This window comes from Palaemon carinicauda, chromosome 6 (genome assembly GCF_036898095.1).
Source record: "Palaemon carinicauda isolate YSFRI2023 chromosome 6, ASM3689809v2, whole genome shotgun sequence".
Classification (NCBI taxonomy): domain Eukaryota; kingdom Metazoa; phylum Arthropoda; class Malacostraca; order Decapoda; family Palaemonidae; genus Palaemon; species Palaemon carinicauda.
Window position 1 is genome coordinate 87,597,443 of NC_090730.1, and position 24,665 is coordinate 87,622,107.

General features: G+C 46.7%; 1 protein-coding gene across 1 annotated transcript in view; it reads right to left on the reverse strand.

The window, feature by feature from the left end:
- Nucleotides 1-24,665, reverse strand: part of LOC137643134 (carboxypeptidase D-like) — a 194,005-nt gene that overhangs the window by 74,869 nt on the left and 94,471 nt on the right. The window contains exon 5 of the mRNA XM_068375984.1: nt 14,100-14,261. Within this exon, the coding sequence (XP_068232085.1) occupies nt 14,100-14,261 (162 nt within the window). The remainder of the gene's footprint in view (nt 1-14,099; nt 14,262-24,665) is intronic.

A 24,665-nucleotide genomic window follows, 5' to 3' on the forward strand; every position in this document is an offset into this window, starting at 1 on the left:
GGAAAATTGACAAATTCGAAGATAATTTGTATTTTTCCTAACCATACAAACCTTAGCTATTTACAGAGGGTTTACCTTTTAGCGCAGCTGAAATGACGAGCCAATAGTTTTAATGAGGGTTAATTACCCCCGCGCTAGTTAGCGGGGGGTGGGGAAGGGTAGCTTGCTACCCCTCCCCCCTCCACACACCGGTGACTTGCTTCACTTCATTTAGAGGTAGGACTTGACTTGGGGGTCAGGGACGGCGGGCACATACGTGTAAATAGCTAAGGTTTGTATGGTTAGGAAAAATACAAAGTATCTTCGAATTTGTCATTTGTTCCGTAACCGAAATACAAACCACGCTATTTACAGAGGGTGACTTACCCCTTAGGAAGGGTGGAAAGTCCCCAGCCTTACTGACTTCGGCTTGCCCGGGGGCTCGATCCCTCAGTGAGCAGCACTAGAGAGAGGGAGCCCCTGTACCTCACAAGCTCCTAGCATCGCTAGGACCGAGTGGCCTACATAAGCAGTGTGAGGAGGAGAGTGTGACTCGTCCTATGAAGTTGACCTTGAGACCTTCAGATAGGAATTCTAGGATAGGACGTTCCCCATACCACCTCGTCAGGGTATGGGAGACGCAACAGTACAGTGAACCCTCGCTACTTCGCGGTTCGACCATCGCGGATTCACCACTTCGCGGATTTTTTTCATAACCCATGTATATACATATATTGCGGATTTTCCAGAAATATCGAAAATACCGCGATGTGACCGAAGGTGCGAGATTGGAGAAAGTAAGGAAAATTGAATCGTGATTGATTTTCAATATAAATGAAACTTTGAGGAGCAACAAAGATATCATTTGTTAGAGAGATAGAGAGAGGTAAGGAATGGGAGGTAGTGAAAAGTAGCCCACAGAGAGAGAGAGAGAGAGAGAGAGAGAGAGAGAGAGAGAGAGAGAGAGAGAGAGAGAGAGAGAGAGAGAGAGAGAGAGAGAGAGAGGGGGGGGTTTAAATGTAATAAACAAAAAAATTTGATAGGTTATAACACATTGGTGCTTATGTATTATCAACTGTATACTGTAGACGGTTTGAATAAGTTAAGAAATGGTATAAATGATACTTTGTTAGTGTATTCGTACACACTCAAGAGCGGCAGCTAGATGACAGCTGATCTAATCACAGCCAAAAGTAAAAAAAAAAAAAGAAGTCAACAATACTCGATTTTTAAAACAAACCCGAAATTTAAAAACAAAAGTACACGCTTTCTTAATGTGCAATTAACTATTTAAAGAGTGGCAATTTTCTAGAATAAAATGATATTTCCCAAAAAATAGTGGTTTGCTGATGAAATCGGATGCCGTATTTTTAGCTATGATTGAAATGGATGTAGACTCGGCCTAATTATTTCGTTTCGTATTTAATTGACACTAAGAAAACTAATTTTAGTTTCTTCATCTAAATGTAAGTATTGTATAACACGAAGAGAGAGAGAGAGAGAGAGAGAGAGAGAGAGAGAGAGAGAGAGAGAGAGAGAGAGAGAGAGATCAGCTGTTGTACTCAAATGGCGTGTTTTTGTTTCGTGAGAATTTCATCGCCACGACTTTAACAACAACATACTGTACTGAACTTTACAGTATTATACAGACTACTGTAATATGATAAAATAAAATATTTGTAATCTATTTTATATGAAATGGGGCTTTTTTTTTTTGTTTAAAATTTACATTTACGTATGTAAAACAACTCTCTCTCTCTCTCTCTCTCTCTCTCTCTCTCTCTCTCTCTCTCTCTCTCTCTCTCTCTCTCTCTCTCTCGTAGATTGTTTTCCTGCTTTGCTACGTATGTATGATTTTATATAGATATGGTAAATAATATTTGTAATAACATATTTTATTAAAGCTTTTACTGTAATATCATTATTTATCACTTTCATCATGCGCGTTAAATTCCTTAGTTTGTTTACTGAGCGTACTTTATGACGCCGTCGTTTCAGGCGGCGTCATAAAGAAAAACATTTCATTTGGAAGTCCTAAGAAATATTAAGTAAAACATTAGTAATAACCAAATCAACATACTGTACTGAATAATCAATATAATCGATGCAGAAACTAACCTATACACAGATGTGTAAATGCGTTTGTTTCTTCATTATAATCAGAGATAAACGTAAACAAAACATTGGTTGCCATTTTTTATCGTGCTTTTTGGCGTGTTTAGGAAACGCATGATATAAAGTCGCCCTTAATATTTGTGCCTGTTTTAGTTTAGGGTACTTTAGTACATGCATTAAGTGTTCTGTACATTAAAGGGTAGTTTGTTAACAGTACTACGTACAAGGGAAGGTTTTAAAAGTCTGAATATACATGTTAAATAAATAGGTAAATATGGTGTCACTACTTCGCGGATTTTCACCTATCGCGGCCGGGTCTGGAACCTATCTACCGCGATAAACGAGGGTTCACTGTATTAAGCTTAATACTAGGAGCACAAAGAAGCATGGGTTACCTGCAGAGGTCGAGGTCAGCTATGCGAGGACCAGGATGCTGCTTCCCCAAGAGAGGGGAGAATGAAGAAAGAAGTAAGGGTCAGACATACTCTTTCATTCACGCAGACTAAGACCGGGTAACAACGCCCTCAACCTACTGCTACTTGTCCAAAAAGGAGCCTGAGGTTAGACCAGCTGTTGTGCAGCCACCACAGGGCCGATAGAAAACGTATCGAGGCTCCTGTGGGTCACGTCTTGCAGGTAGTGGGCTGTGAAGGTCGTTTGACGCTTCCAGACCCCAGCTTGAAGTACCTGCGTCACAGAGAAGTTTCTCTTGAAGGCCAGGGATGTAGCAATACCCCTGACATCGTGGGCCCGAGGGCGACGTGACGGAGGAGGGTCAGGATTCAGGGCATGGTGGATAACCCTTCGAATCCAAGCTGAGATGGTGTTCCTGGTGACCCTCCTCTTTGTCCTGCCTGTGCTCACAAACAAAGCTCGCACATGAGGACGGACTGCAGCCGTTCTCTTCAAGTAGTGCCTCAGACACCTCACTGGACATAGTAGCAGCTGGTATGGGTCGCTTGTTACAGAACGGAGACTCGCGATCCTGAAAGAGTCGAACCGAGGATCCGGCACTCCAGGATTCTGAGTCTTGGCCACAAACTCAGGGACGAACCTGAACGTTACCTCCCCCCATCCCCTTGAATGGGCGATGTCGTACGAGAGACCATGAAGGTCACTAACTCGCTTGGCCGAAGCCAAGGCGAGTAGGAAAGCCGTCTTCCAAGACAGGTGGCGATCGGAGGCCTGGCGTAATGGCTCGAAGGGAGGTCTCTTAAGAGACCTGAGGACTCGAACCACGTTCCAAGGAGGGGGTCTCACTTCCGACTGGGGGCAGGTAAGCTCATAGCTACGTATGAGTAAAGAGAGTTCTAGCGATGAAGAAATATCCACGCCCTTCAGCCTGAAGGCCAAGCTTAAGGCTGAGCTATAGCCTTTCTCTGCCGAGACAGAAAGGCGCATTTCTTCTCGCAGATACACGAGAAGTCCGCTATTGCTGGAATAGTGGCATCGAGTGGAGAGATACCCCTTCCACGACACCAACCACAAAAGACTCTCCACTTTGCTTGGTAGACTCCCTCAGAGGACCTTCGCAGGTGCCGAGACATTCTCTCCGCAACCTGTTGCGAAAAGCCTCTCTCCGCGAGGAGACGATGGATAGTCTCCAGGCGTGAAGCCGAAGCGAGGCTACGGCCCTGTGAGGGACGCCGGAGTGGGGTTGTCTGAGAAGCTCGTGTCGTGGAGGAAGCTCCCTTGGGAGATCCGTCAGGAGTTGCAGAAGGTCCGGAAACCATTCCGCGTGATGCCATAGCGGAGCTACCAGAGTCATGGAACAGTTGATCGATAGTCTGGTCCTGTTGAGCACCCTTCTCATCAGACAGAGCGGTGGGAAGGCGTACACGTCGATGTTGTCCCACCGTTGTTGGAAAGCCTCTTGCCAGAGTGCCTTGGGGTCCAGAAAGACGGCCTTCAATTCTAGCAGGTTGATGTGTAGGCACTTTTCTGATTCTGACCAAAGGCCTGAGGCCCTCTGGTTCAGAACGTGCGCCCCCCACCCTTCTTTTGACATGTCCGAAAACAGAGTTAATTCCGGGGGGAGGACGAGAAGACTCACCCCCTTCCGCAGGTTCTCGTCGGCCAGCCACCACCGCAAGTCCGTCTGTTCCAGAGACCCCATTGGGATCAGAATGTCCGGGGAATCGGATCCTTGATTCCACCGGGACTTGAGCCGCCATTGAAGGGATCTCATCCTGAAGCGGCTGTTTGGAACCAGACGGGCCAGGGAGGATAGGTGGCCTAAGAGACGCATCCACGATTGGGCGGGGAGTTCTTTTCGCCTGAGGAAGGGTTCCGCAACCCTCCTCAGCCTTGCTATCCGGTCGTCTGATGGAAAGGCTTTGTGGAGATTGGTGTCTATTAGCATGCCTAGATAAACCAGTCGTTGGGACAGCTGCAGAGAGGACTTCTCGAGGTTTACCACGATCCCCAGATCATGGCAAAGATCCAGAAGCCTGTCTCGGTGCCGAAGAAGGGTCGACTCCGAGTCTGCTAGGATCAGCCAATCGTCCAGGTAACGAAGGAGACGAATGCCGTTCCTGTGCGCCCAAGATGAAATCAGGGTGAACACTCTGGTGAACACCTGAGGAGCCGTGGAGAGACCGAAACACAGCACCTTGAACTGGCAGATCTTGTTGTCTAGGCAGAATCTCAGGTACTTCCTGGAAGACGGATGGATTGGGATCTGGAAGTACGCGTCCTTTAGATCCAGTGTACACATGAAGTCTTGTGGTCTCACCGCAAGTCTGACCGTGTCTGCTGTCTCCATGCTGAACCGGGTTTGTTTGACAAACCTGTTCAGAGCTGAGAGATCGATGACGGGTCTCCAGCCTCCAGTAGCCTTCTCTACAAGAAAGAGTCGACTGAAGAAGCCTGGGGAGCCGTCCACGACCTCCTGGAGAGCACCCTTCTCGAGCATGGTCTCGACTTCGGCCTGAAGGGACAGCCCCTTTGCTGATCCCGTGGCATAGGAGCTCAACGACACTGGATTCGCTGTCAGGGGAGGTTGAGATGTTGTGAACGGGACGCGATAACCTTGGCCGATCACAGAGACCGTCCAAGCATCGGCCCCGTGTTGCTGCCACCTGCGGACGCAACGCTGAAGGCATCCCCCCACAGGTGGACATGCAGGGGGACTGCCACCCCTAGGGCTTGCGGCCGCGGCCGCCACCCCTAGGAGTCTTGCCTCCCCTGGAGGACTTACCGCCCCTCTTGACCTTGGCTGGAAAGGGCTGGGGCTTAGACACCACTTTCTTAGCTGCCGGTGCCTGTTTGGGAGCCTTACGAGGCTGTTGCTGCTGTTGTGGCGGGGCTGGAGGCTTATAGGGCCGAGTTGTAAGGGCCCTATGGAGGAGGGAGTCCGTGCTGGATTTCCTCCACCTCTCAGCCGTTCGCTCCATGTCTTGAGGCAAAGGGAAGCATGTCGGAGCCTACACACATCTACGGCGGGGACCTTCGGATGGAATCTCTCGGACACAGCATCGCGACGCTTCAACACCGAGTTGGCCCACAGGGTGGTAACCTGGTGCGCCAAAAAATCGATGGAGCGGGTGCCCGAGAGCAAGAAGGTCTCTAGGGCCTTCCTATTGGTCTCCTTGGACAAGTCCTCCGATCGCAATAGGATGCCCAGAGATCCTAGCCAGAAGTCCAGCCACGAAGTGGCCTGCATGGCGCACTTAGCGACCTTCTCGTGGTTAAGGATCTCTGCCGCCGAGAACGACACCTGCCGGGCAGAGAGTTTCTCAAGGGGAACTCCCTTCGCCAGCTCCTTCACAGAGTGATGGAGAGGAAGAGCGAGGTTGCCCTCACCCAGGATCTCGAAATACCTCCTCTGCTGGAGGCGAGGAGGAGGGATTAGCTTGTTCCCGGCAGTGGAACGACTGGAGGCGGCAAGAAGTGCGAGCTGAGCATTGGCCCTAGCCCTGGCACTCTTCAGCCCCCGAGACCAGGGCAGAGCTGCACTGGTCTTAGGGGCCTTCCGAACGTCAAACACTTCATCCAGAATCATGTCTTTGCCTTCACGGGGGGCGATGACTGGATCCGTAAGCCCGTTAAGTTGCCTTATCAGGCTTAGGACCTGCCAGAAGGCATGTTCGGATTCTTGCTGTTCTCCTCCCTGCGGGCTGGCAGCTAAGTCTCCTGCCCCAGGAACCTCTTCCTGGGGGGATACGTGGACATTCCCCTGGGTAGTCGTGGGTTCCTGACGAATCCTTGCAGAGGATTTAGGGGCGGTCTTGGAATCCTTGGATTCCCTCCTGGGAGGGATACAGAAACCCAACAACGAGGTTCAAGGGGCCCCTTCCTCACGAGACGATTCTCCTGCCTGAAGCGAAGTCTCCCCCCCCTGGTGCCGAGGGGAAGACTAACGCCCCAACTGGACTCACCTGAGGACGGAAAGGCCTCGTCCACGGGAGAAGGAGAGAGCACTCGTGCAGGAGAAGGGACCTTCGCGACCGACCTCTTGGGAACCAACTTCGCCCTGGGGGAAGTCACCACGAAGTCCACTCCTCTCTTTCTCTTCAGTGTAGGAGAGACAGCCGTTGGTTTGTTACCCTGGCCGGCGAGTGCTAGTTTCATAACCCTCACTAATACCCGTGCCAGAGGACCAAACCAAGTCTGCTGCTCCAAGGACACAGAGTCCGAAATCCTCGCTAAAGGGAAAGGGATCGGGCGATCCTTTGGAGTGGACACGACGGTACTTGCCTGAAAAGAAGGTGGGGAAGAATGCTGTACTGACCTCTCTTCATCCTGCACTACCAACCTTTGTTTGGATGGAGGTGATCCCGAGTGCCGTCTAGGAGCACGCGTTCCTGCTGCTACCACCGGCTGCAGAATTCGCCGCGAACGATGGTCGCGCGAGGGCGAATGGTTACGCGAAGGCGAATGGTCGCGCGGGAGCGCGGGCGAGCGATCGCGCGGAAGCGCAGGTGGATGATCGCGCGGGCGCGCAGGCAAGCGGTCGCGCAGGCGAGCGGTCGCGCAGGCGAGTGGTCGCGAGGGTGGGCAGGTAAATGAACGCGTGTCCGAGGCGACGAAAGCAAGCGTTGGCGCGACGGCGAGGGAACGCGCTGCCGCGTAGGTGAGGAAGATCGCTGGCGATGTAGATCCACAGGCGATCGATGACGAGCTGGTGAGTGCAGTCGCTCAAGTTGGCGATGGCGCGATGTGGCATGTCGACGCACTGGCGTGCGATGGTGAGCAGCATGCGCAGGTGAATGACCGCGTAATGGCAAGCGATGGCGAGCAGCATGCGCAGGTGAATGATCGCGTGATGGGGTGCGATGGTGATCAGCATCCGCAGGAGGGCGATCGTGAAGGGGCGAGCGATGGCGAGCAGCATGCGCAGGAGGGCGATCGCGTGATGGCGAGCGATGGCGAGCAGCATACGCAGGTGGGCGATCGCGTGATGGGGTGCGATGGTGATCAGCATCCGCAGGAGGGCGATCGTGCAGGGGCGAGCGATGGCGAGCAGCATGCGCAGGAGGGCGATCGTGCAGGGGCGAGCGATGGCGAGCAGCATGCGCAGGCGGGCGATCGCGCGATGGCGAGCTAGAAGCTGGCGATCCATGTTCCTTCAGGAGCGTTGGAGAACGTTGCCGCGCTAGCTGTTGCTGTATAATAGGCGATACTAAGATTGCCTGTGCGCGCTGGCGAGCAGGTGAACGCTGGCGAGGAGGTAATCGCTGGCGCGTAGGTGATCGCTGGCGAGCTGGAGATCGCTGGCGAGCAGAAGGTCGACGCGTGTCATGTGAAAGGACAGGTGGCGCGGCGCGTTCACGAGCAGGAACTGGGAGATCGCTGGCGCGTTGGCGAACATGTGTTTTTGACACACGCGCAGCACGATGTTGTGTAGCCACAGGACCAGGCAGATGGTGAGCAGGGAGCTCAGCAGGAACTAAAGGGTGGTCAGAGACCGCAGGGCGATGGTCCTCAAGTGAGTGCTGACGCTCGGAAGAGAGCTGACGAGCAGGAGAGCGCTGGCGAGGGGGACGAACATCAGGAGAGAGCCGACGAGCAGGTGAGCGTCGGCGAGCAGGAGAGTCTTGGCGAGCAGGAGAGCGCTGAAGGTCAGGAGAGCGCTGGCGAGCAGGAGAGCGCTTGTGCGCTAGCACTGCTCGCGTAAGGGAAGGATCCCTTAGCCCCGAAGGGACCGTTGCCCGTCGGGTGACGAGTTCTCCAGAAGGCGAAGATCTGGCAGGAGATGGTGAGCGGTCTGCAGAGAGGTTCAAGGAAGGCGGAGCTGTAGGTTGAGGCTGACGAGGAGAGTCCCCACCGGAGGATGAAGACCCAAAAAGGCGCCTCTTAGTCCCCCTGTAAGGGGAAGGGAGGCCCTTGTGGCGTAGCGGACGGTGAGCCTTACGGCGGAGGCGGCCTCGGGGAAGATCGTCGGGACCATCGGTCCTCCGAAGGGGAGTCTCCGTCAAAGCACTTCCCTCAGAAGGAAGCTGAGCAGCAGCCGAGACCGAAGGACTCACTTCCCCCTTCGAAGGATGTACGGAAGGAGGAGGAGAGCCTTTAGCACCATCACCCGCAACAGCACCTGCGGCAGATTGCCCAGCCACGTCGGAGGCCTCTGTCACCACGACGTCGACAATAGACAGAGGGTCTACCTCTGCTACCGCCGGCGACTGCTTAACAGCGGCCCCCAACGAGACAAGGTCAATAAGAGAGACCCTGGAGGGCAAGCCCTTAAGCCCCAGGGATGACCAAATCTGTAAAAGGTCATCACTGGATAAGGCATTATCAATAACCTCCCCCGGAGGAGGAGGGGGAACCGCCTCGCTATGGGAGGCGACGCCCTCTCCCCCCACCGAAGGTCGGGAAACAGAACAAGGGCCTGCGCTCCCACTCGGCCGACTCTCCTTAGGAGGCGGACGAGGGGGAGCTTCGGAGGAGGTTTGGGCGGCGGAAGAAGAGTCCCGAGAACCTTCCTCCTTCAAGGCTAACCCCGGAGGAGAACGGTCTCTCTTGGACTTGTTCTTACGCCGACGGCCAAACCTCTCCCACTGGGAGGCAGACCACTCCCTGCACATGTTCTCCTGGTCACACCGTCGGCCCCGACATTGAGGGCAGAGGGTGTGCGGATCCGTATTCACGTCCGACATGAAAGTCCCACAAGGACGACCGGCAACTCCAGAGCATGTACGCATCGTAAATAATATAGAAGAAATAACTGAAGGTCAACTTCCAACCAACACACACGCTGAAAAGAAAAAGCAGAAAATTAAAGGCTGTCACGAGGGCGATGAGCAGACACGTCTGATCACCGCCGAGCCAAAAGTGAAGTGAAGCAAGTCACCGGTGTGTGGCGGGGGGAGGGGTAGCAAGCTACCCTTCCCCACCCCCCGCTAACTAGCGCAGGGGTAATTAACCCTTGTTAAAACTATTGGCTCGTCATTTCAGCTGCGCTAAAAGGTAAACCCTCTGTAAATAGCGTGGTTTGTATTTCGGTTACGGAACAAATCTATTTCTGGGCGAGGGACCTGTGTCGCCCAGTGAAATGCTCCTTAAAGCACCCTCTCTAGGGTATAAATACTGCTAAAAATACCAGAGAAAAAGTTACATGGAATGCCAGGAATAAACCCAGCTTGCTCACTAAAAGAGTGTCGGTATAGTAACTGGGGCATGTTAGAACCACTTTACAACTATATATGAAATTTATGATACAGTGAAACAAGCATTTATTAAAAAATTATATCTTTATTAACAACTTGTATCACTAAATTATGCTGTTAAAAAATGAAGGGACCGATAAGCAACTAACAGACTGAACGCCAGCGACGAATGTAAACAAAGCTTCGGATTTAGGACACGAAACTTCTTTTCCCGTGAATGTGTTTTTTATTTGACTATTACTCATTTAATTGAGTAAATTTCTATATTGATATCTGAAAACACTATTATCTGTCATATTTTGAACATCCAATACTATGAAATATAATTTTATTTGTGTAGTTGTCATGGCAACTGTTCAGCTCTAATGTAAACAAACTTTTACTTATGGTAAATGAACTTTGGAAAGCATGATATAACGATAACCCTATGAATAATGTTGACTTATATTGAAAAAAACATGCATATCATAATTTCATGTTGATACAACATAAAAATAACAAAAAAATTATCAAAATCATCAAGTGAAGGGGAGAAGAATGACGAGAGCTTCAGAGAGTGGGTAGTTCATAAAATCGGTCAGAGAGGGCAGCATGTAGAAGCCAGATAAATCATCAACAAAAGGCGCTAAGCTTAAAATTTCTTATGCAGTGTGGAATAAGTCGTTCTCCGCAGCAAAAGGTTATGAATCTGAATAAACTAAAGTCGTTCTCCGCAGTGAAAGGGTTAAATCTCCACTCAACGCACTAGTAGGGGGGAAGGAGATCTAGACATTAGAGAATAATAAGGGACAGATGCATCCAAAGGATCTGGCTCTGGGAGAGCAGCAGCCATGGCCAGGGGATCCCCAATAAGAACAGGTTTAAGCTCATCATCTTCATCTCCTCCTACCCCTATTGACGTAAAGGGCCTCGATTACATTTCGCCAGTCATCCATATTTTGAACTTTTAAATCAATACTTCTCCATTCATCATCTCTTAGTTCACACTTCTTGTAGGCCTGGGTCCTCCAACTCTTTTACTGCCTTGTGGAGCCCAGTTAAAAGCTTGGTGTACTAATTTCTTTTGGGGAGTGCAAGGAGCATGCCCAAACCATCTCCATCTACCATTCACCATGATCTAATCGACATATGGCACTCAAGTAATCTCTCTTAGTTTCATTTCTGATCCTGTCCTGTAATTTAACTCCCAATATTCTTCTGAGGGCTTTGCTCTTAAAAATACAAAATCTGTTGGATAATGTTTCATTGTCATACCATGACTTAAGTCCATACTGTAGCACACATCTCACTACACTAATATAAAACCTGATTTTGATATGTAATTTCATGCAATTTGATTTCCAAATTTTGCTTAACCTAGCCATTGCATTGTCGGCTTTTCTTTTTTCAATCTTTCATTAAACTCCAATTCTAAAGACCCTCTATTAGAGATCATTGTCCCTAAATACTTGAATGATTCTACCTCATTACTCCTTTTCCTTCCAATGATATTTTATCTTCCACTGAATATTGCGTTCTCATTATCTCTGTCTTTCTTCTAATTATGTTAAGCCTAATCTCTTGTGATATTTCATACACTCTGGTAAGCAAGCATTGCAAATCCTGTGGTGCTCTGCTCATAAGGACAGCATCATCAGCATACTCTAGGTCACTTAGTTTCCTGTTACCAAACCAGTCCAATCCTTCTCCACCATCCCCACCTGTTCTGCACATTACAAAATCCATGAGGAGGATAAACAGCATCAAGCTCATATTGAACATTAATAACACTGTGTGATAACATGTTAAAAAAAAAATATGTCCACTGTACTCTATGACTGAAGCTTCAGAAGGCTTCTGACACAAAAAATTGGAGGGGAGATAATATTCTGCTTGAGAATAAACATGTATTCTGTCTTGGATTTGCTTATTCTCATTCCTCTGTCCTCCAGTGCTCTTCTCCATTTACTAGCTTAATTTCCAGGACTTTCCTTCTCTCAGCACACAAAACGATATCTTCTGCATACAATATGCTCAATGGCACTGCCAAACTTTTTCAGTCATAACATCTATCACTATAGTGAAAATGAATGCAATAAGTGCTGATCCCTTGTGCAATCCTACTCTCACCTCAAATCCTTCTGTTACTTCAATAAGTACTGATCCCTTGTGCAATCCTACTATCACCTCAAATCCTTCTGTTACTTCAATAAGTACTGATCCCTTGTGCAATCCTACTCTCACCTCAAATCCTCCTGTTACTCCATCAGTGCTCCTCAGTCTGGTATACACCTCCTGATACATCTCTCTGATCAGCCACTCATACTTTTCTGGGACTATGTTTTTCCTCAGACACCTCCACACTTCTCTCGAGACTCAGTATAAGCCTTTTTAGGGAGTACGAATACCAAATGTAAATCACTTTGCTTTTCCCTGAACTTTTACACCACTTGCCTCAGACAAAATATGCCATCTGTGGTTACACTTCCTTTCATAAATCCCATTTGCTCTTTTCCTATTTCTACCTCTTTTCTTCTGCCATCCATCATCCTTTTCTATATCTCCATGGTGTGGTACATCAGTTTGATCCCTCTGTAGTTACCACACTCTTGAACATCCCCTTTGTCTTTAAAAATTGGAAGGTGTCTTTTCTTGTTTGAAAATCTTTATCATTAAATCGTATGGGATATCCAACCCTTCATCTCCTAATGCTTTCCATGCTTCCATAGGTATCAAGTCTGGTCCTGTTGCCTTTCCATCCTTCATCTTTTTCAGTGCATTTTCTATCTCTTGCCTAGAAAACCCCATTACCTTGCCCATGATTGGTTGTCTGTCTTCTCTAACTAGTCTTTCATTTTCCTCATTTAGGACCTGTTCAAAGTACTCTCTTCATTGCTTTAAGATTTCTTCTTTTCTAAGTGCCACCCTATCTCGGTCTTTATTTGCTTAATGTGAGTAATATCTTTTGTACTTTTATTTCTCGCTTTTGATAATTTGATTATTTTTTTCATTCCTTCCTTTGCACCTAGCTTATTATACACCTCACCATATGACGTAGCCTTAGCTTGGGCTATTACCTTCTTCATCTCTTTGAGTTATTCTATAAATCTATGTCTCTCCTCCCATAGCTGTGATTCTTCTCATTTCTTTGCCTCCTTAGCTTTCACTGCTTTCTCAATGTCTTCATCCCAAAACCAGCTCTCTTTTCCCTCCCACACAATATTAGATGTCTTGCCAAGTACTTCTTTCCCATGCCTTCTCATTACTGCTGCATTATGTGCTCACCATTCCTGAACATCTTCAATTTCTAAGTCAATTTCCCCTTCCTCTTAAACTCTCTCTGCTTATTGCCGTCTCTCTTTAATTTGTACCATTTCATTTTCCTAACACCTTTAGCTTTGGTTTTACTTTCCCTTTTGAGTTTCAGGTCTCTACATAATAGTCTGTGTTGGTGGGTGACCTGGTTGCCTGGCATAACTTTACAGTTTTTTAAACTTCCACCAGTTGTAGCCTTTTAAAAATAAAGTAGTCAATTTAGGAGTTTTTGCCACCACTCTTATATGTTATCAGGAGCTCCCTTTTCTTCTTAAGAATGTTTACTATTGCCATGTCAAATGACGTAGCAAAGTCCACTATGTTTTCTCCTTCTGTATTTCTCTCCCTAATTCCATAAACCCCATGCACATGTCCAACCACATAATTTTTGCTTCCCACATGGCCACTCAAATATCCGACTAAAACTCTCTCACTCTCTTCCACCTCCTGCATTACTACATCCATTTCATTCCAAAAGTTATTCTTCTCTTCTTGCATGCAACCAACTTGTGGTGCATAAGCACTGACATTATTCAACATTTTTCCTCCATAGAAAATAAAACAAACATGGATATGTAGGTTATCATAGAGTAAAGTGTGCGTGTATATCAGATGGTGAAAAAATCTTGTATACAGCTACTGAGGGCAGATCTGCTGCCTTGTAGTGAAGGGGTTAATCATTTTATTACTTTAGTAGAATTATTATACAAAGGATAAATCACTGAATAGTTTACATGTGTTAGCTATGAAGTTGGGCTGTTCTGCTTTGCGCTGTCTGTTTTAAGACGTCACCCCACGAGACTGTGAATATTTGATTTTTATTGATTATGTTATAAGGTTTTCTGTATTGTGAATGTCTGAATAAGCAAAATTCAACCCCTGGATAATGAGGTCCAACTGTTATACATGAGACTTAACATGCAGGACACACAAGGGAAGGAAATCTCAAGACCTTAATGTAAATTCTGCTATTGTATGAATAAAAACACCTGTGTAAAGTGAAAAAAATTAATATTACCATTTCAAAAAGAGAAAATAGTGAAAAATACAGAAAAACATCATCTGCTGGTTCTGGAAAACCACTTTCATGTACTAACTTACCTTTAACGCCAATATGTGTTTGTTCCATGAATGCTATCATAGATTCACGGTTGTTGATCCATTCTTCAACTAAACGAGATGCTCTTGGATATTTACAACACGACAACTCAAATGTCACCTCTGAACAAGAACCATAGACATAATTGAAGTCTTGCATACCACCTGGAAGTTAACATTTTGTCAGTTTCAATATCACAAAACTTCAACATTTTCAAATACTATACAGTACTAGAGATACATTTCTAAATTAATGATTATTAATTACGGCCACATTTTGTAAACGACAATCCTTAGCCTGATACACTATACTAAATAAGACAAATTCGGAGATAATTTGTATTTTTCCTAATGATACAAACCTTTAGCTATTCATTAGGGATATCACTTTTGGCAAAGTTGAAATGATGAGCCATTACAATTTAGCAAGGGTTAACTACACATCTCACTATTTAGCGGGGGAGGGAGGGGGGTAGATCGCTACCCCTCCCATCACACACCTGTGATCCAGCTCACTTTACTTGGAGGTAGGACTTCAAGGGGGATAGGGTTGGCGGGTAAGTTGATATAAATAGATACAGTAAAGGTTTGTATTGTTAGGAAATATACAAATTATCTCTAAATTTGTCATTTGTTTCGTAACTGGAATACAAACCTACACTATTTATTAGGGGGTGAATGTCCCTGCCAAACTGACTTTTTGGCTACCCGGGGCTCCTTATTTTGAATAGACTGGTACCAAAAATAAGCAGTCCCTACACCTCGCTAAAACCTTGCTTCAAGCTGTGTGTTGAGATAAACAGTGTGACTGTTTAGATAAAAGTTATTCACAGTCTTTGTAGGAAAAACTATTGTAACAAAGACTTTCCAATGCCATTTCGCCAGGGTATTGGGACGCAACAGTAATGACATAATGCTAGGTACACAAGGAAGCATTGTTTACCTGCAGTGGTTTGACGTCACCTTGTGCAGAGAACCCATGCTGCTGCTTTCTCCAAAAGAGGGGAGGACGAAGAAAAGAATAAGAGCTACTCATACCTTTTCATTCATGCAGACTAAAACCAGGTAACAGTCCCCTCAACCTTCTGCTACCTGCCCAATAAGGAACTTGAGATATTATACCAGCTGTTGTAATGCCACCACAGGGCCAATAGAGAAAGTATCGAGCCTCCTGTGGGCCATGTCTTGCAGGTAGCGGGCTGTGAACGTATTTTGACGTTTCCACACCCTAGTCTATAGAAACTGAGTAATAAAGAAGTATCTTTTGAAGGCCGGGGACGTAGCTATGCCCCTGACACCGTGGGATCTAGGGCGACGTTAAGAAGGAGGGTCTGGATTCAGGGCAATGTCTCATCAAAGCAGAGATGGTGTTCTTGGTGACCCTCTTCTTATTCCTCCCTGTGCTGAATAAAAGTGAAGGCACATGGGGACGGGCTGCTGCTGTTATTTCGAGGTAATGCCTCAAACTTCTCACTGGACAGAGTAACAGATGATCAGGGTAGTCTGTTACAGAGCGGAGACTCGAAATCTGGAAGTAGTCGAAACGGGGATCCGGCACTCCCGGATTCTGAGACTTAGCAAAAAAAAAACTCGGGGATGAAGTGGATTGATTGATTTGAAGTTTTTTAACATCCTGACATCGAAGGTCATTGATGCCGATATCGTCTATTGTAAATAAAAAAAAATATTCAATTAAAACCATAGAAGCATAGATGTCATTTTAAAAGTCAAATATCTTTCAGATGACCTGATTCTGAAATAAAGCTAAAAATACCACTAGCATGGTAGGACACATTATGTCCAAGAATCTAAGTAAGGATGAACCTGCCATCCTCACCTTGAGCTTCAAACACATATCTATTTCTTTCACTACTAAATGTGGGTCATTTGGTCAACATATATCTCACTGTCAATGGTAACAAACAGTTGTCGCAATATGGTTAGTGTTAGCCAGCCAGCAAAAACTTATGCATCATCCGAGTGTGACCAATGCGGAGACGACAAAGAGTAGTCTCCCACTTTTGGGGCATCCCATTATACCTCCAAGGGGGTATAACAACACTTACTTCTCTCATCTTATTTTCAAGTATAATATCCCAATGATGTCAATTATTATAAATAAAATTCTTAATTGTAGGTAAAATATCATTACTGGGAATGTGATACCTTCTTGGTAGCAACTCAGCAGCAGCATTCTTTGCCAGTGAATCTGCTTTCTCATTTCCAGACATACCTACATCTGCCGGAACCCAGCAAAATCGAACTGTTATACCTTTCACACCAATAATTAATAGCCACTCTAAAATCTTTAAAACTAAAAAATTATTGGAATTAAAAACTGTTAAAGCTTGTAGGACACTTCTTGCATCACTGAAAATAGTAAAATTGCCCTCGGCTTGTAACACTATTTTCTCAATAGCAGTTAGTATGCCATATAGTTCGACAGTAAATATAGAGGCTGCTAGAGGAAGTGCACCTCTACAATTAAAAGCACTTCTATATACTCCAAATCCAACACTAGCATCAGATTTGGAGCCATCAGTATATATACAAAAGTCGATTCCCTGTGTTCTTCAACATGTTCAATAAAGAGCAACCTGGCTTCGTAGTCAGTCATGTTCTTTTTCACACCAAAAAAAAATACTTACAGAAAGATATATCTGGTAATTTCCATGGAGGGCTTGATGATATCCTACATATAAGCACATTATTTCTACCTATATCTAAACTGTGCACTAATGTTTTTACACGGAAACCATAAGGTTGAAGAGATTTTGGGTGCAACTCAAAATATCTAGAATGACTTACATGGTTTGCAATCTGACAGACTAAAGAATTAGGAAGTCTTTGCAACCTAAACCAATACCGTATAATAAAAGACTTCTAGTAAAGGTCTAAAGGCAATTCTCCAGCGCCAACAAGGAGGCTTGGGATAGCCAAAGTTCTTTAAGCTCCGGTGGACAAACTGATACCGGCATGGTGTATAGAATCTAAAACTTTTAATCGGCTTGGGGTGGCGGAGGAGTATATTTCACACCCATCAATAACTTTTGATTAAATTAAGGCCTTGTATAATTTTAAAAGTTTTACGGTCTGCCCCCATGATGTATGGGACAAAACTTTTAAAAGATTCACAGCCCCAAGACAATTTACTTTTATGGATTTCAAGTGAGGAACCCATGTAAGCCTACAATCAAAGATCAACCCTAGAAATCTAGCTTCACTTACACATGGGATACGTTGACCTTTGATGTATATATACGGGTCTAGATGTACTCCACGAATACGACAGACATGCACAACAAGAGTTTTACTTGTCAAAAATTTAAATACATTCATATCAGCCCATTGAACTATTTTGTCGATTGAGAGTTGTAATTTTCTCTCAACCATTGCCATTCTACCTCCAGCAAATGATATAGAGAGATCATCTACAAATAGTGTTACGAGAATATCTTTAGGAATGACGGAGGATATCCCATTTATGGCTAGTGCAAATAGGCTTACACTCAGCACACTACTCTGAAGAACTCCCTCTTCCTGACATTTCCTCTCTCACAAAGTTTCACTTACTCTAACTTGAAAAAATCTATGTGAAACTAATGCTTCAATGAACAATGGTAGCTCTTTTCTCAGTCCTAGATTATGAATGGTTTTAAGTAAACCATATCTCCATGCAGTATCATAGGCCTTTTCAAGGTAAAAAAAAAAAAAAAGACTGTTACATGGTGCTGTTTTGAAGCAAAGGCTTCACAATAGAGGACTCAAGTCGCATCAAGACATCAGTCGTTGAATGCATTTTCCTAAATTCACACTGGATAGGTGATAAAATATACCTTTCTTCTCCAAGTACCACACCAGTCTTGCATTGACCATCTTCTCCATGATCTTACATAAACAACATGTCAATGCAATTGGTTGGTAGTTTGCTGCTAAAAACTTATCCTTACCGGGTTTTAAAAATGCTAAAATAATGGCTAGTTCCCAAACACCTGAATAACTATGATCATGCCATATTTTGTTAATAACGCTTAAAATAAATAACTTTGTATTAACAGGTACATGTTTAATCATTGCCTGTTGAATTCCATCAGGACAAGGGGCTGTATCGTTGCAATAAGCAAGTGCAGAATAAAATTCCCTTTCGGTAAAAGGATTATCATAGGATTCCTCCCCTTGTTGCAAAACTTAGCATTTTCCATTCTTCATTGCTTCTATACTGGTAACCAGAAGCTACTTTGCACTTACTTGATACATTGGAGAAATGATCAGCCAATGCATTGCTAACCTCAGTTGCTCCAGTCACATACTGACCATTCACCTTCAACACTGGTGGTGGGTTGGGGGTGAATTTGCCTGCTATCTTTTTTACTTTCCTCTACACAGAAGATGGTGGTGTTCTACAGTTAATTGAGGAAACAAGACATCCAAGACTAGCGCCTAGCTTCTTTCATTGTATGATGGAACTGTGCTCTACATATCTTGTATATAATCATATTATTTTCACTACGGCATCTGCGCAATAGGGTTAAGGGTCTTCTTGTGGCCCTGTGCAGGGCAGTTAGTTCTGAAGACTACCAGAGAACTGGTTGTCATTTGAATAACCCTGTTGTTTTGGGAATTGAATTGACTCCTGCTGTATGAAGAGTTCCATTCAGTAAGTCTATGACATCATCAACAGTTTCAAATGCTCTGCACTTCCCTCAATTTCACTTAGCTTGAGAAATCTATCACAGACCGCCTTGTCAAGATTCCATCGTGGTGATCTTTACTTTGTAAAGGTGGACCATTGCTTGTGTTTATAATAATTGATGCATGATCACTTGTATGCCCATCATCCAATGTCTTCCAATCAAAATCAAGAATGCAGTTAGAGCTTGCAATTGAAAGGTCAATGTATGACAGAGTACCTGTCTGAACATGAAAGAGCGTGGGCTCTCCTGTATTAAGGAGTCTGACATCCTCATTTTCCACAAGTGATGATATAATATTGCCCCTGGTGTTTGCTAATACATCGCCCCATAAAGGATGTCTACCATTCAAATCTCCAAGTAAAAGAAAAGGTTGAGGGAGTTGTTGAATCCGCTCTACTAAATTATTACACAAAATGTTATCATTTAGAGGCAAGTACCAAGTTCCCCAGATCTTGGCAAAGACTCAGAAGTTTGTCTCGGTGCTGAAGAAGGGTTAACATCCGAGTCTGCTAGGATTAGCCAGTCATCCAGATATCGGAGGAGATGGATGCCAATCCTGTGTGCCCAAGATGACACTAGGGTAAGCATTCAGCTGAAGACTTGAGGTGCTCCGGAAAGACCGAAGCTCAGTACCTTGAACTGGTATTTCCTAAAGTCTAGGCTGAATCTTAATTAATTCATTGAAGACGGTTGGATTGGGATCTGGAAGTACACGTCCTTTAGGTGCAGTGTGCACATGAAGTCTTGTGGTCTTACCGCTTGTCAGACCGTGTCTGCCGTCTCCATGCTGAGTGGAGTTTGCTTGACAAACTCGTTCAATGCTGAGAGGTTGATGATTGGTCTCCAGCTCCCAGACACCTTTTTCACAAGAAAGAGTTGTCTGAAGAATCCTAGGAATCCGTCAAGGACCTCCTGGAGAGCACCCTTCTTCAACATTGTCTGAACTATTGCCCGGAGGGCTAGCCCCTTTGCTGATCCCATCACATAGGAGTCTATCGACACTGGATACTTGATCAGGGGGAGTGAGAGATGACGTGAACGGGACGCGATACCCTGAACAAATAATGGAACTGTCCAGGGATCGGCCTTGAGTTGCTTCTACCTGTTCCAGCAACTTTGCAGGCATAACCCCACTGGTGGACAAGCGGGGGAGTGCCAACCCTAGCATTTACGGCTGCAGCGACTCCCTCTAGGATATTTTCCTCCCTTGGAGGACTTTATGCCTATCCTGTCCTTGGTTGGAAAGGGCTTCTTAGACACCGTCTACTTCGCTGTCATCTTGCTCGTCGAGGTCTTGGCAGGATTAGACTGCTGAGGAGCTGGTGGCTTGTAGGGCCTGGGTGTCAAAGCCCTAAGGAGGAGAGAGTCCTGGTGAGATTTCCTCCGTCTTTCTGCAGCCTGTTCCACGTCCTTCGACTCGAATAGAGAGGATCCTTCTACAGAGGAGTTCCTGAGCCTAACGATTTTGGCATTAGGGACCTGCTGATGGAACCTCTGACACTGCATCATGATGTTTCAAGATGGTGTTTGCCCACAAGTTCGAGACTTGGTGGACAAGAAACTCGATGGTGCAAGTGCCTGAGAGGAAGAGGGTTTCCACAGCCTTCCTGGTACTTTCTTTGGAAGAATCCTCGGTCCGTACAAAGATTCCCAGGGTCCCCAACCAAAGATTAAGCAATGAAGTAGCCTGCATGACATACTTCGTGACTTTCTAGTGATTGAGGATCTCTGCTGCCGAGAAACAGACCTGATGATTGGAGAGTCTCTCTCTGTAGAGACACCCTTGGTTAGCTCTTCCAGAGTGTGGTGGAGAGGAAGAGCTGGACGAGGCTTGTCCTAGACCTCGTAGTACCACCTCTGCTAGAATCGAGGAGGTGGGAAAAGCTTGGCAGAAGAGCCCAAACGATGAGAGGAGGAGAAGTCAGAGGGCTATTGAGCGATCTTGGCCCTGGCACTCTTTCAGAACCACATCCAGGTTCCAAGAAGGGGGCTTTAACTGAACCTGTTTGGTTGTCTCAAAAGACTTCACGAGGTCTTGCAAGTCCTTATTGTGAGACAAATCTAAGCCTCTATGCCGACAGACTGTAGAGAGCATGCTTCTGTACCCTTTGATTGTGGACACTGCCAGCTTAGCATCCTGTCTGAGGTATAATAAAAAATCCGCAATCTGGCTCACAGAGGTAGTGGATGAGGAAACCTTGCACTGCCTACACCAAGCTCTAAAAGTCTCCCACTTGGACTGGTAGACTATCTGTGAAGAGACCCTCCTCGCTCTGGCGATAGCTTTCGCAGCTTGCGCCGAAAATCCTCTCGCTCTGACAAGCTTCTCGATAGTCTGAAGGCAGTCAGTTTGAGAGCGAGGGGGTTTTGATGATACCTCTCGAAGTGGGGTTGTTTGAGCAGCTTTGGACTTGCAGGAAGGCTTCTTGGGAAGTCCATCAACGTGTCTACCACTTCCGTAAACCATTCTCTCGTTGGCCAGAATGGAACTACTAGGATCATTCGTCCCGAATCGAGGAGGGCGAATTTCCTGACTACCAGATTGATGATCTTGAACCGGGGGAAAGGCATATGTGTCCATCCCCGTCCAATCCATCAAAAAGGCGTCCACCGCTATTGCCTCCTTGTCCGGAACTAGGGAGCAATAGTTGGGGATCCTCTTGTTCAGGTTGGAGGCGAAAAGATCTATTAAGGGTCTCCCCCACAGCCTCCAAACACTCTGACAGACCTGTTGGTTGAGGGTCCATTCTGTGGGAAGAACCTGCCCTTTCCTGCTGAGCATGTCTGCCCTCACATTCCTCTGTCACTGTACAAATCTCGTCAGCAGATCTACCTTGTTCTTCTTCGACCAAAGAAGGAGCTCCCTTGCTGTTTCAAACAGAGACAGAGAGTGAGTCCCCCCTTGCTTCCTGATGTACGCTAGAGCTGTGGTGTTGTCTGAGTTGACCTCCACAATCTTTCCTGACACCGAGTCTTTGAAGGCCTTTCGCCCTAGAAGAATGGCCATCAACTCCTTGTTGTTGATGTGCCATCCCAACTGACCCTCTTCCAAAGAGCCTGAGACCTCCTTGCTTCCTAGTGTTGCTCCCCAACCTGACTCTGACACATCTGAAAACAACACTAGATCTGGGTTCTTCTTGTACAAGGAGATCCCTTCCCCTAACAAAGCTGGATCTAGCCACCACATCAGATGATCCTTGACCTCTGCTGGAATAGGGAAGGAAAAGGAGTCTTCCTGTGTCTTCCTGTTCCACACCTTTGATAGGAAGTGCTGTACAGGCTTTAGGAGGAGTCTCCCCAGCGAGACAAATTGTTCGAGTGAGGAGAGAGTTCCCAGCAAACTCATCCACTCCTTCGCTGAGCACCTCTTCTTGTCCAGGAATTTTTGGACCTTCTCGAGGCACTTGGTCTGTCTTTACTGAGAGGGAGAAGCCTGAAAAGAACTGAATTCAGAACTATCCCCAAATAGAGAATAGTCTGATTAGGCTCGGTCTGAGATTTCTCCCTGTTGATGACCAGGCCCAGTTCTTGAGCCATCATTAAAGTCTTTCGTAGGTCCTTCAGACATTTTTCTTTCGATCGTGAACGTATCAGCCAATCGTCCAGATAAAAAAATACCCTTATCAACTCTTGATGCAGCCAGCCTGACACATTCGCCATTATCCTGGTGAAGACTTGAGGAGCCGTGCTGAGACCGAAGCAAAGCACCCTGAACTGGAAGCACTTGCCCTGGATCACAAATCTCAGGTACTTCCTCGAAGCCGGATGGATGGGGACGTGAAAATACGCGTCCTGCAAATCGAGACACCATCCTGTCCCATGGACGTACTGATGCAAGCACAGACTGAGTCGTCTCCATGGAGAACTTCGTCTTCTCCACAAAGACGTTCAGAGAGCTGACATCCAGGATGGGTCTCCATCCACCCGAGTTCTTGGGAACCAGAAACAAGCGATTGTAAAAGCCTGGGGAGGATAGATCCAGAACCAGTTCTATCACTCCCTTGTCCAGCATCTGGTCGACCAGATCCAGAAGAGCCTTCCGTTTCCCCGGATCTCTGTACTGCGCTACTAAGGCTAGAGGAGTATCTGAGGGAGGAGGCTTCTTCAGAAGGGGTATCTTGTATCTTTCCTTGATGACTGAGAGTGACCAGGTGTCCGCCCCTCTTCTCTTCCAAGACTGCCAAAAACGTGACAGTCTTGCCCCTATTGTTGACTGGAGGACTTGCACTTCATTTCTTGGAGCGAGCTCTGAACTAACCTCTGTTCGTTCTTGCTCCTGACTCGACTCTTGCCTTCTTCCTCTAAAGTCAGGTCTTGAAGGAGCCCTGCCTCGAAAGGACTGCTGGAATTTCCTTTCCTCCGGGTTCAAAGTCGAAGGAGCGACTGTCAAGGGCTTACGAGCTGAGCGCGATAAGAGGTCTTGGGGGGCCTTTTGTGCAAGAGAAAGCGTAATGTCTCTCACAAGGGCCTCAAGAAAAAGATGTTGTGACAGGGGGGCGTACAGGAGGTCAGACCTCTGTGCAACAGTCACAGATCTCGAAGCAAAGGAGCAAAGCAGGGCCATCTTCTTCAAGATTCCTGCTGAAAACAGCGAAGCGAACTCATTAGCCCCATCCCTAAGAGCCTTGTCCATACAGGACAAAATACTCGTTAGGTCTTGTGTTCCTTCCATCTGCTCAGTCTTCCTGGCCAGAGTCCCTAGACACCAGTCCAAAAAGCTAAAAACCTCAAAGGCTCTAAAAATCCCTTTGACAAGGTAATCCAGTTCCGACATCAACCACATAACTTTGGCCGAGTTGAGAGCATGCCTTCTAGCAGAGTCCACGATGCCAGAGAAGTCACCCTGGGAGGAGCAGGCACTCCCAGACCCAGAGGTTCCGCAGTCTCATACCACATGCCATCCTTCGAAGCAAGACGAGCTGGTGGAAAAGAGGAGGAAGTCTTAACCGCTTGCCTCCGTTCTTTCATCCAATCATCAATTTTCGCGAGAGCCTTCTTTGCAGAAATAGAAAGTTTCATCTTGATGAAGGCCGACTGTTTCTTGGCCTTCTTCCTGCTAAATTGAGATTGAGGAGAACGCGGAGCAGAAGGTTGGAACTCCTTCCCATACAGTTCAAGGAGGGAGCAAGAGAGAACCTTGTAGTCGCCAGCAGCGTCAGCAGGTTTGTCTTCGTTATCTGAGACATCATCGAGATCCTGTTCCACCTCTACAACATTCTTCGTTCGAGAAGAAGGCTCCCTAAAATCCGACAAAGGAAAATCGTAGGATTCGTCCTGAAGAAGAGGGCGGCAAGAAGCCTGACCCAGAGAACCGCTTGCGTCCTGGCGCTGAGAGTAGGTGTCGTCCTGGTGCCGGGAAGAGAAAGCGTCCTGGCACCGAGCGCTAGAAGAGTCCTTGAGGCGGTAGGAGGAAGCGTCCTGGCGTTGAGAGGAGGAGGCGTCCTTACGACGAGAGCTGCTATCGTCCTGGCGGCGAGAAGCAGTATCGTCCTGAAGAAGCAGGCTGGGATCGTCCTGGCGCCGAGAGCGAGAGGCAGAGTCATCCTGTCGTCGAGAACGAGAGGCGGAAGAGTCTTGGCGTCGAGAGAGGGTTGAAATCGTCCTGGCGACGAGAGGGAGCTTTGTCCTGGAGAAGCATGCTGGCATCGTCCTGGCATCGACAGAGAGAGGCGGCATCATCCTGGCATCGACAGAGAGAGGCGGCATCGTCCTGGCACGAGAGCGAGAGGCGGAATAGTCCTGGCACGAGAGCGAGAGGCGGAATAGTCCTGGCACGAGAGCGAGAGGCATATTCGTCCTGGCACGAGAGCGAGAGGCGGAATCGTCCTGGCGCCGAGCAGAAGAGGAAGCAGTGCGGTGTCGTGTCTTCGAAGAA